Here is a 13091-nt window from a genome sequence, read left to right as displayed (position 1 = left end):
GGGCACTTGTGGAATACCTGCAGAACAGGGACAGGAAGTAGTTCCTTTGGAGATTATGGTGAACTAGTGTGCGTTGTAGCAGTGTTTTACCATTGGCAACGAGCTAGCATGATTGCGCTAGCATGCTACGGTTAGCCACCTCGTCTCGGCTGGTTAAGTAGAACGCCGTGCGGATTTTGAACCGCTCACCCAGAGACTGAAGGCAGAGGACATTGAGAAACCGTATCTCACTCAAACAGCTTTTTACTTTTTGTATGTGTGTGGAAGCACCAGAGACACAAAATAACACCCTAAATCCCAGAAAAGGTGATTTTGTTTTCATAATATGGGCACTTTAAACTCTGAATATGAGTTAACTGAAGTACAGATTGTTCTTTCCCTTAATCCTTTCACACCCGGGTAAGGTAATAAAGCACAGAAGTCACTTGGCTAAGCATATAAAACAGGTGGTTTACAGACTAATTTAAACAGGCCTTTTGCTCCTTCATATAAAGTCTATAAAACAGGGGCGCCCTCTGGCTCACCCAGTAAGACCTGTGGCCCTTTGCCGATTGCTGTCCTCCCTCTCGCTCTCACCTTTCCTGTCTATCCACCGTCACTATCTAATAAAAAGGGAAAAGATAATAATGCCCCAACAAATAATCTTTGAAGAAAAAGTCTATACAACAAATCTCTAAGTCAAACCAAAGACATTTTGCTTTCAAAATGCTATCCCGCTATCACATAGCCATCAAAAAAATTGTGAAAATATTAAAATGTCATGTTTTGTCACAGAATTTGAATTGATCAAAGTACTCCCTGTGTATTAAGTACACGTGATACAGAACATAAATAAGCCACTGGTCACCTAGCTGTAGATCTACAACAGTAGTCTGTCTCCATACAACTGCTAACCAGGGTTATAGGACTTAGTGTATGCTGAAGATTAAACACACCCTCATACAACTGGCTTATGACCACAGCATGATAAGGCATGCAGTGGTAGGGCAATTTGACTAAGTCAAATAGGACAATTAGTCTGCAGGTTGAGATGTAGGCTTACATTATCAATTCCATGTAGTATCAGCATGTTGGGTCGTTTGATGCTGATGAATAATGATATACTAAATAAAGTACACATGGGTTTTGGTTATAGGTTGTTTTAAATTTTGTGGGGAAAATTCAACTTGATTGTCAATATGTGAATTTGCAGAAATTTGACCCCTGAAAAAAAGAGGAAAAAGTAAGTAAGAAGCTCACTCATTCATAAAAGCTCACTTTACCGTGTTGGACCGCTCTGCAGCATCTGGTCGACACCTTCATTCTCCAAGGGGACACTTTCTGTTTTCTTATTTCTAATACTACTGTACAAAATTGTGAAGGCCATTCAATCTAAAGCCTTTTAATTTCTGATAACTCTCTGAAAATAATCCCAACTTTACATGTTGAACGAAGACTTCACTAAACAAAGCGTTTAGTGACGCTGATATGGAAGACTAGGATCAGTTATTGCTGTTTTGATTTAGTTAGACCTTTCTTACTACTCCAGTCTACTTAATGTTGCAAATTGTATAAGACTGAGGTTTTTATTATTATGTCATACATTCAAAGGCTTGCTGCACCATCAATTCATAAAAGCCAGGTTCAACGTTCTGCATAAACATTTTCTAACAAAACTATAATAAAAGGTTAAAGCTAAATTGAAAATCAACATGGACAACTTTCACATCAAATCTTCATTGTCTACAACAACATTCATAAATCACTGGCAAAAACAATTAATATATATATATATATATATATGCCATCTCACCTTATATTTTCCAGGCTAATTTAAGCGCATGAATATGAACAAGTGTTCCAGTTTTTGATCACCTGGACAACAGAATATGTCAGGGTTGTGCAGAGTCATTTAAATCATTTTTTAGTTTGTGCGGCACAAAAGACTTTATTTCCACTTCAAATCTCACGGTTTAAAAACCTGTTTTGCTCCTGAAAACTGTGAGCCAACCTGCCAACCTCAGTGGAGGAAGACTACCAGTTCTCAGCAGTGGAATTTAGGATATTTGGCTTCAAAATAGACAAGATAAAGCAAGTATAGTTCCGTCTGTAACTTTATTCTGCAGTGGGCTACCTTGTGAATAGCTGCGTTGTATACACAAGAGTAAAACTGAACAAAACAGTATAGAAAACGCCCCAGAGAGCCGTCTAAAACACGGACAATTCGGACAGTTCTTCTGACAGCTTAAATGTGCAAGAGCCCGCTAGCTAACAAGCAGTCGCCATCACTGCCTAGCTTGGTGGTGATGCTGGCTTCTTTTCAAGTCAGCTACACTGGAAGTTAACCGCACAAAGTTGACCACAACCGTGTAACTTTACCACATACGAACAATGTTGACTGAAGACGGAACACATGCTAAGCTAGCTTACTTTTTAAAGTCAGCGCTGAAAAGTCCAAAGGCAGCCCCGGCGTTGCTGGAGGTGGTCGGGGTGCTCTCCAGCCCGGCTTCCACTGCAGCCTCCGCTCCTCCTTGGTCATTGTACGAGACGGTCGTCGACATGCTCAGCGTTTAAACAAGTGCTACGAGAAGTAAATGTATATTCTGCTCCTCTTCCGGCTTTTAGGTTGCTCATAAAAGTAAGGAAATATTAGTGTAACGTAGCGTATAGAGTTACTGCAAAGACAAACTTCTCCGAGATTTCACCCAACTTTTTTTTCTTTTACACGCAGTAGCGGAAGTGTGAGCTGGACAAGTTGGTGTCACATGACAGTGCTTCAGCTGCGGTGGCCACATAGACATAAAATATCTAGACAATGATTGTTTGCTAAACCAGAGACGTAATGAAAAGTAATAGAGGATTAGTGCCTGTAATTGACGTCTAGTTTAGTATTTCTAGTTCTATGTTCAAAAGCGCCCCAGAGCCTCAGTGTTGCCAAGGTTACAACGGCACACTGGTTTCTTACCGTGGTTTCTTATCAGAAAAGAAGAAAATGAAAACAATTGCGTACTCTTCTAACGTGTAAAATGTAAAATAAACGAGTAATAGTAAAGCTGAATAAACGAAGTGAAGTACAACTATACACAGTGTAGAAAATGTATCTTACAAGTGAAAATCATGCGTTCAAAAGTTTACTGAAGTATAAAAGTACAAAAGTGTTAAAAGGTATTAAAATACACTTGAATTAGGGTAGAAAAAGTAAAACCACTCATTATGCAGAATGGTCCATTTCAGAATAATGTATATTCTATTATTGGATGCATTAATGTGTACATCTCTTTAACATTTTTTTAACACCTTTAATGTTTCAGACACAAACTCCAGAGAAACAAGAAAACAAGAGACTGACCTTAAATATATAAATACAAATATTTTTAATTTAAATAAAATTTAAAGGATTTAATTAACTGACAACGAAAAGTTTTACACGATATATAATGTGTCATTCGAGTGCAACAAAACCATCAATATTCATATAGTCTATGAACAAAACACATTTTCCAGGAGAAGTTCAATGGGAAGTAACGTTCCTTTACTTCCGCTTGCGTCTCGCTGGTGTTGCCTATGATCTGCTGCTGGTGACCAATCCTTCACCGTGGTAGTATCTCTGGACACAGTCATTAACACTGGTGTCTTGACTTCACCTCCGATCGTGTGTCATCTCTTGCTTCTACCTCAAAACGAGTCGTTTTTTTCTGGAAATAGCTAACTCTCTCTTTGCTTATAAGTATTAGTCTTGAGACACATTTTAACGTCCTTATAGAACAATGTCAGATTTCGACAGAAACCCGTTCGCGGACCCGGAGATCAGCAACCCATTTCAGGTAACGTTAGCTTGCTACGTTAGCCCCATTAGCATTAGCTTCTGCATTATTTGTCATTAATAACAACGTTACTAAGCCAGGCAAGCCAGACACGTATTGTTGTGCTAAGCAACTGTGATAAAGCTACTTGAGCAGCAGTTAGAAAAACATGAATTCACTTGTTTATAGGCATTAGTTACAGTGGGTCAATTAGAAATGACACACTTGTGACATGTAAAGGAGTCAGTGTTGTGTTAGCTAGCTTGATGTCTTGTGCTACCGTTCCATGAGATACAACAGGTGTTGTTTCTGATTCAGCAGGGAGTATGTTGTTTTATTTAAACCCTGTCGAGAAACCCTGTATGGTACCTTATTTGCACCTTTCGGTTTTAACTTTCCACCTGCCTTTCCACCCCTTAAGACCTTTTTAAACGAAACATGCACATATGTCTTACACTAAGCTGTTGTTCAAATGTTGTTCATGTTTTATTCTTGTTATTTAATCGGACATTACATTGGTTCTCTATTAGATTAGATTGGATTAGATCCCAGTAATTTATGATAATAGTAACTCAACCTGAGGTACATGATTTGAATTATGATTCTTGCATTGATACAATTTAAATAGGCACAGTCATTTGAGTCGTTTGTTTGTCCCAAAACAGAGAAGTAAATGAGAACATAACAAAGGTTTTTCTCTGCCATGTCTTCATTATGCTGTTAGCTTTGTTCAGACATTGAACTATAGGGAGTCTTCTGTTAACAGTGTCTTGTCATGGTGAAAACATGCATTTCATCATGTGCTCTTCAGCCCTTCAGTACCTCCTCCCTCAGCAAGCCTGTCGTGGTGCTTCTACTCTCTATGTCAGGTGAACTAAACATGGGCGCCAGGGCAGAAACTAATTAGCATTTTAATAAGCTCTGAAAAGGTTTGGGGATTAAGTTAGAAATCAAGTATTTTGAGATTTTGATATTGTTTTAGCCAAAATCCCCAAATTTTTTTTGTAGTCCATGAAATTTGAATTAAAAACTTGAGTTTTTGGACAGTTTCAGTTAGGGATTAACATTAGAAAAATTACAGGTCAATAATAACACTGGAGCTGTAACAATGAATCAATTAAACAAGTAGTTAATCTAGAGTAAATTAATTGATTAAAGGATTTTTATTTTTAAGTCCAATATCGATACAAATATTTTGTGATTTAAAAATAATACTATATATGTATATATATATATATATATATATATATATATATATATATATATATATATTCAGAAACGTGTAACAAAACATAAACACATTTCCCTAACATTAGTTATTTGTAGTTATTTATTAGTCCTAACAAAAATAATGATATATATTGAATAATAATGCAGTTTAAAAATAAACTTGTTTCACAACAGAACAGAGGAACATCAAACTATATTATTATGGTAAATAAAATACATATAAAAATACAAACTTGTGATATGAAACATGAAGTCCTATGAACAAACCCCCCCCCCCCCCCCCCCCCCCCCCCCCCCCCCCCCCTCCAACAGGCGTTGCCAACAGAGACATTGTAGAGCGCTTTTGACAAACTATGCAACACAACACTCATAACATGGTTAAAGGGTGTTTCGTCTGTTTTTAATTTATTTTTTAAATATTAATTTATCGGCCATCATAAATGCCGATACTGATAGTTTGGAAAATGCCTGATATCGTCCGATAATATCGGCCCGCCGATATATCGGTCTGGCTCTATTGAAAACCAATTAAAGGAACAGTACCAATCATTTGATGGTTCCAGGTTCACAACACCTTGTGGTCAAGGATATTTTGATGGACAATTTTTCTTCAGACAACCAAATTCATCAATAATAAAACTGTAATTAGTTGCAGCCCTATTGGTTTAGATTGCCCACATGGTCTGTAACAGGTTAAAAAAAAAGATTGGCGATGTCCTAAGTTGCCAGAACTGTTTAATAAGATTGACTAACTCACCAAACAGAACAAAGTAGGCCTATTCATTTTATGATACAAAGAAAAGCAAAAGTCTTCACATTCCTAAAGCTGTAATCAGCACATCTGTTTGTTATATATACAAATGAATGGTCAGGGGATCAGCCAATTCAGGAACTTGTGACTGAATAAGGATCTCTTGGTTAAAACATCATGGCACTGATATTCCTGTGCATGAGTACATGGCTACAATACATGATTTCTCCCATTTTAGAGGCAGTAATGTTTCTTAGAAAAGTCATTCCACCATCTTGCTCACTCGGAGTGTGACGGTGGAAGATGCTGACGGCACAGTTTGACCGTACAGACGCATGGAAAGTAAATTATTCATGGGGCCTCATTAACATACTGACATGACTGGTGAACCTCTGTGGCTCTGCCAATTTTCTGTCATTTTTTGGCTCACACTCTCTTTTTTTTTGTCACTTGCTCACTCTTTTTTTCTGCCTGGGGAGAAATGGAGCTTTGTCCCCTTCTCTGAGCTATCTTCAATACTTCATGATATCATATGGTGCTGTCATGGCGACATGTGCTAGGATACCCGCTGGGTCCTTTGCTGCTAAATTTTATCACTCCCACTCATGCATAGATTGTCCATTCCTTTTTGGCCTATTTCTCTGGATGTGGGCTTATTACAGAAATGAAGTTCCCGTGTCAGATAATGAACTCATAGAAGGAAGCATAGGTGGCACACTGTGTTGTTTTAGCCACAGAGAATGGACCCCACCTTGGGTTTCACCCTGCTGCCCCAGCAGTGTGTTACATATCTTGGCTTCACCGTCAAATACAGTACAGTAGGCAACATGTTGAAGTCGTAGATTAAGTGTCTTCAGCTAGAGGGACTTCTGCACCTGCTTATGCAGCACAACGCTTATTTATTATTCATTTCCAGCTGCAAAAGGGCCAAGACAGATCACCATAGTCCTTGACATTCCACTTCCAGGATTGCTCCATTGCCGATGGAAATTCCGCCCAATTTCACTCATTTAGGCCAGATATCCATTGCCTTGGGCTCTTTGTGTTGGTACGCTAAACTCCGGTGGATTTCTGAGGACTATGGTTACCTGCTCCTCAGATCTCTGCAGGGTAAATCCAGACCGCTAGCTAGATTATCTGTCCAATCAGAGTTCTAAAAGAAGGTTTGAACATCCACATGTTCCACCAAAACAAGTTCCTTCCTTAGGCTGTTTTGCAGCAGAAATAATTCCGTTTTCAATATTGACCAAAAGTGATTATGATTATTTTTCCATAATCGAGCAGCCCTAATTTGTACCTTTTGTAACTATAGGTTTTAAGAAAAAAACTTGGTTAATATGCATGCGAGTGTTTGGCTGTGCAATAGGGCGACATTAAACTTTAAACACAACATATCCTGAAATATGTATGACCCTGGTCTGGTGACAAGTTGCAGCCTGTGTTTGCGTGTGTGTGTGTGTGTGTGTTTGCTTGTGTGGCAGAGGATGAGATTCTCCCAGAAACTTAAGAGTCAGGGAGACAGCGAGAGGACTGAGGACACTGAGACTGGAGAAGGATAGCACTGCAGGAATACATAGATTGGATGTTGATCTTGAGCAGCAATTTGAATGAAACTAGTGCGTGACTGACAGCAGCTGATGGTAAGCTTCTAATAAAAATGATAAAAATGTTGCTTAACTGACGCTTGCAGAAATATGAATTTTACACGGCAAATAGAGGCAAAACAAAGCAAACTATGCACTTTACGAAGTTTGTGGTAGCTCATGTTTGATAGTTGAATACAACCGTTAAGTAAACAGTTTCTCTCCAGCGTCGCCCTTAAAGAGGCCAAACAGTTTCTGGCTTTTTCGTTTTAGCTTGATCCTTTTTTTCCACTTTGTGCGTTTATATATTACATACTAAAACTCTAATTCAAAAGCTCTGGTGAACAAGGTTGTTTGAATTTGCTTGTCCTACAAATAGAGCCGGGCAATATATGGATATTATATCAATATCGTGATATGAGACTAGATATTGTCTTTGATTTTGAATATCGTAATATGACAGAAGTGTTGTCTTTCCCTGGTTTTAAAGGCTGCATTACAGTACATTGGTGTGATTTTCTGAACTTACCAGACCGTTCTAGCTGTTCTATTATTTGCCTTTCCCCCACATAGTCATCATATCCAGATTACCGAAGGTTATTTATTTTAAATCTAAGTGTGAAGACATTTTGTCAAAGCAGCAGTTGGTAACATTACAATATCGCTGATATATCGATATTGAGGTATTTGGTTAAGAATATTGTGATATCTGATTTTCTCCACATCGCCCAGCCCTACCTGCAAATCAAGAATGTGCCTAAAAGGGTCGCAAAGAACTTTAGCAGTCTATGTGCCGAGAGCAGCAAACTAGAAAAATGCAAAGGCTCTTTTTATTTCTGTCTTCAGCAGCCAGAAGCATCCCCCCCCCCCATGGTTATTTATAGACGACTTCTCGTGAAAATTATTGGAATCATCCCATCTTTGCCCGTATTGAATTATAGGCCTGTTGCATTTTGAATACAGAGGGTTGTTTGGCCTTCATCTGACAGAATAATGGAGGGTTTTTATCCTCACATGAGCCATTTTACTCTCACCGTAGACATTTCGCTGCTGTCCTTGGCAAAAACACACGGATAGACATACTGACAGACAGACGGACTGTTCTCATACCATAAATATGCATAACATTTGAGACATGTACTACCTTTTTTCGAGCCTTTCTTCTAGGTTTGATGTGTAGCTTGTTTAAAGTGTTCTTGTGGGTTTTCTCAGGATCCATCAGTGACACAAATACGACAGGCTGCTCCTCCAGGGTTGGAGGAGTACAACCCCTTCACAGATGGCAAACCAGTGAGTACTGCAACAGTTCTGACACTAAATAGATTTGAACTCCATTAACAGGATCCAGAAGATTGATTTATTTTTATTTTTTTAAGATTATTTTTTTGGCTTTTCTGCCTTTATTTGATAGGACAGATAGGTGAGAAAGGGGCGAGAGAGGGAAGACATGCAGGAAATCGTCACAGTTTGGATTTGAACCCTGGACATCAGCATTGAGGCATTATCCTCAAAGTAAATGTGTGCCTGCTCTACCCACTGAAGCAACCCAGCCACCAGAAGATTGATTTAGTTCTAAAAGATCTGTGTTATTTCTAACTGTTTTATGACGCGTTAGCCATGAGAGTAATAACTCACTTTTAATTAAAGATTGTGGTAAATGGCCAGTGTTAAAAGAGACAGTCACCATTTTGAGAAAAGTAACTTCCTCATTTGGTCGCCTTTCTGACTGTGATGTGTGATCTTTAACAGTGTCACAGCACGGCCAACTGTAATGATAAGGGTTTGTCTAGAAATGCATATGTGTTTCCTCTGCAGGCGCCTCCGGGTATTGCACCCAGGACTGCGGCACCCACCATCAACACACAACCTGCCATCATGAAACCCACAGAGGAGCCTCCAGCCTACTCGCAGCCTCAGGTACTACTGAACCAACAAGAACTCCTATTTGCTGTAGCAAATGCTTTATGCTGTTTGGTCCAGTAGGAAATGGTAGGATCAACAGGCATGTTTTTACATTGTCACCATGCTGCTATAGTTGTGTGTGTCTTTATTAGCAAGCAGACTATTACATGTCTCATGATTTAGTCCAGCCAGCAGAGATTCTGTGCTGAAGGCAGAAAGTACTTAACATGACAGCTGGTTTCATGCTAAGTTTGGGAGCAGGAAAGTAGCTCCACAGGAGGCGTTTTCTATCCGTGACCGGGCTTTGTAGCTGCTGAGGAAGACACAGAGTCGGAGAGAAATCCATGCAGCCGGGGGAAATAACTTGTGATGGTGCATCTCATTTGCAGGCAGTCTCCTGGGAACAAGTTGTTGTGATGTCTCTCCTTATGCTAGTGCTGCCCCTGTAGAGAATTGGATTTATACCAAAAGTAGAGACAGGGAATTCCTATTGAGCCGGAACAAACACATGACACACACTTCTGTACTCTTACCAGTGTGTTGACATCTGTTTTTTTGTGTGTGTGTGTATTTGTGCAGGAGCAGTCGGGAGCAGCTGCTGAGCTGTTGAGGAGGCAGGAGGAGCTGGAAAGGAAGGCTGCAGAGCTGGATCGCCGGGAGAGAGAAATGCAGTCCCTGAGTGCTTCAGGAGGTCAGCGTCCGACACCAACGTACAGCATCAGATCAGAGAAATGAAACTGTTTCCAGAAAAGTCCAGACAGGCTCGAAATGATTTTTCCCAACAGCACGTCCAGGGCAGCTTTTTTCAGCTGTTGAGACCAGGGCGGGATATAGAATAAAATACACTTTGTTGTCCCTGAGGGGAAATTTGACGTATGCATAGTGCAAAAATCGGTTGCTTCACAACACAAAAATGTAACAACATAAAATCAACATAAAAACATAAACATACGAATCATCTTAATACATGACTGTACAGACAATATGACATCTTAAATAGTAAGTGTGAAGTGTAACAAGTGCTGGTGTATTTATTGCACTTTGCTCAGTTGTGCTAAGATTTACTGGTGGAGTTCAGCAGCTTGATCAAATGTTGTGATTTCTTCTGCCAAGCATTTACTGAATGTGTGCACTTGACATAGAAAGTCAAGACAGAGAAAATAGGATGAAGACCACTGTTGTGTTTCTACGCATAATGTAATTAAGTTGGAAGCAAGAGGCAGTTAGCTTAGCTTAGCACAAAAACTGGAAGAAGAGGGAAACCGTTAATTTGGATCTGTTCAAAAGTTAGAAACCTTGTCTTCCAGCACCTCAGAACTTACTAATTAAAACATATCTTGTTTATTTAATAGATACAAAAACAGAATTGTGAAAATAAATGCAGCGATTTTACAAGTCTTTTTGCCACCATGAGGCTGCCACTGCACTCAGCAAAAAAATGGCTGTGACTAAGATCTTCTAATTTCCTCCAGCTTCATATTCAGCATACAGACATGAGAGTCAGATCTTCTCATTTAGCTCTCGGCAAAAAAGGTAAATAAACGCAACCCGGTTGCTGTAAAACATGAAGTCCCAGTTCTTTTTGTCTTGTGTTGTCCTGTTTCAGGCAGGAAAAATAACTGGCCCCCCCTCCCAGAGAAGTTCCCCGTGGGTCCCTGTTTCTATCATGACATCACAGTGGACATCCCTGTAGAGTTTCAGAAGACGGTCAAGATCATGTACTACCTCTGGATGTGTGAGTCGCTTCATTTTATTCCCTAACTTTTTCCACAGCAAAATAGAAAGAAAAGTGATGACTGAAAGGGATTTGTATTGCTCTATACGTTGTTTTTTGACACAGGCACTGGGGCACCACATTATCTTAAAGGTGCTCTAAGCTATGTCACGCATTTTTTAGGCTGTCAGATAAAGCAAACATCTTACTGTCCACAAGCTGCCTGTCCCCAGAACACACTGTAAAAAAAACGCAGTCTCTCTGTAGACAGCCCCGGGTCTAAAAACGGAAACAAAAATAAACTGTTCCCACCTGCAACACGAAGCATACACACACACAGTGTTCCAGCCAATAACAGACAAGAAGGATTTGGGGGTGGGGGTTGGGGGGGTTAGTGGGGTTAGTGCGCAGAATCACAGAAGGGAGAGGAAGGGGACGGGATGAGGAGGAGGGAGGGGCGTTCTGGTCTTGTTTTGTTTGAAAATACTTTGAACATCATAAAAAAGTATCGTCACCCAACATCGCTTAGAGCCTTTAAGACGGGCCTGCTAGCGTTATAATCTAATGAGGGGTTAGCGCTAAAACCGGTCACATTCGATTAGCATGAAAACATATCCCAGAGAACGGTCGACACGGTGCCCATGTGTTATTAACCCCTAGGTTCATTTTGCACCGGAATTGTCCTTTAATCGGTTTAGTTTGCCACATTTAATAGAACTAGACCATACGTTTCTGCTTTTCCCAGCCCGGCTCTCTGCCCTCTGGTGCTTTGGATCTGTTGGGCTTTTTGGGGAACAGATGGCAAACTCTGCACTCTTGTGTTTTATGACTAGTAGTTTCTATAATTCATAATTATGAGTCTTTTTTGTTGGTGTACAGTACATACTGCTCCCATCTGCACTGTGTAGGCTTCTGCTGCCAAAATCAAACCCCTCCAACTTATTAAAGAAGGGGAATGAAAAGATGTAGTCATTGTTTTAGTCTTTAATTGGTTTTAATGCAATGAATGACCCTGTTCAAGTTGGTATATAGTGTTACGGTTTATCTACATACAGTGTGGTCTACAGTTGGTTTAAAGAAATAATCTTAAACAAGACTAGATAATGAAATCTTTTATTTTTCTAACATTAAACATGTCACCGTTTTATAAATTGTCACCAAAGTGTGTTTCCTCAGGTGATTTCTTCAACAACATACTGAAGTAGTTTGACCAGTGAACCCCCTCCTGACCCCCTGAATAAGAACAACTGCTTTTCCTCCCCCAACAACATTTACAGCTCCGTGGGTGGTGGTGGTGGTGGTGGTGGTGGTGGTGGTGGTGGTTCTGGGATTCAGGGAATGAATGGCTTCATGTGGCATTCAGCAGCCACATGACTCGGGACACGTGTCGCAAGTCATGTGCGATGAAGCGACCTGGTCAGATGATTAAAGGATGGTTTAGAGACAGACTTCAGAGAGTAGTAGATACTCCCCTGCTTTCTCTTTTGGTTTCTTCACAGAATAGTCCAACCAAAGCAAAGAATTTCATACTTTTTTGTTGGGAGAAAAACTCCCAACAAACTTGAGTAAAAAGGATCTCAAGCTGCTCACTTCTGGTATGTCAACAAGCAGGCTCATGTCATATTTCACACGGTGATGTTAAATGCCCAGTTCTACACACTCTGTTACTCTTTAACAATGCCGGCACTGTTAGGACCCCAAGAATGAACAGTAATAATGAATTATTTAATACATGTGTGTTCTGTTCCCAGTCCTGCAGAGTGCTACATGTTGAAATATTAAGCGTCAGCGTGCAGCGGTGTAAGAACACTGGACACTAGCTGTACACTTTCCAGGCTCTGACATATACACCAAGGCTGCCACACTGACCCCTGTCCACTAAAAATTGTCTTTTTTCCTATACTTCAGTTCATACTGGGACGCTGTTTGCTAACATGGTGGGCTGCCTGGCCTGGTTCTGTGTGGATGCGTCACGTGGAGTGGACTTTGGCTTGTCCATCCTCTGGTTCTTGCTCTTCACACCTTGTTCATTCGTCTGCTGGTACAGACCACTTTATGGAGCGTTCAGGTAAACAACTTAAATGTATGGGCGCCTGGGAAGCTCACCTGGTAGAGCAGGGCCCATATAC

The 13091-nt window shown here is 40.2% G+C and overlaps 2 protein-coding genes across 4 annotated transcripts in view; one reads left to right on the top strand and one right to left on the bottom strand.

Annotated features, from left to right (window-relative positions):
* The window catches only part of ap3b1a (adaptor related protein complex 3 subunit beta 1a), a 61608-nt gene extending 58840 nt beyond the window's left edge, over nt 1–2768 (bottom strand). Inside the window, exon 1 of the mRNA XM_034896083.1 lies at nt 2410–2768. Within this exon, the coding sequence (XP_034751974.1) occupies nt 2410–2540 (131 nt within the window). The 5' untranslated portion in view covers nt 2541–2768. The remainder of the gene's footprint in view (nt 1–2409) is intronic.
* A 772-nt stretch (nt 2769–3540) lies between these two features.
* The window catches only part of LOC117959244 (secretory carrier-associated membrane protein 1-like), a 31200-nt gene continuing 21649 nt past the window's right edge, over nt 3541–13091 (top strand). For 2 of the 3 annotated variants that reach the window (XR_004659902.1, XM_034896245.1), the window contains exons 1-6: nt 3541–3803; nt 8559–8636; nt 9162–9263; nt 9828–9939; nt 10855–10983; nt 12871–13030. Coding sequence is in view for 2 of the 3 variants with exons in the window: in XM_034896245.1 (XP_034752136.1) it covers nt 3747–3803; nt 8559–8636; nt 9162–9263; nt 9828–9939; nt 10855–10983; nt 12871–13030 (638 nt within the window). In the remaining variant the exon portion in view is untranslated. Of the gene's footprint in view, nt 3804–7244; nt 7404–8558; nt 8637–9161; nt 9264–9827; nt 9940–10854; nt 10984–12870; nt 13031–13091 lie in introns of all 3 variants that reach the window. The other variant, XM_034896246.1, reaches the window with a different exon arrangement.

The sequence above is a fragment of the Etheostoma cragini genome, chromosome 16, assembly GCF_013103735.1.
Source record: "Etheostoma cragini isolate CJK2018 chromosome 16, CSU_Ecrag_1.0, whole genome shotgun sequence".
NCBI classification, from domain to species: Eukaryota; Metazoa; Chordata; class Actinopteri; order Perciformes; family Percidae; genus Etheostoma; species Etheostoma cragini.
Note: the sequence above shows the minus strand (reverse complement) of the source record. Positions and strands in the feature narration are given on the sequence as shown.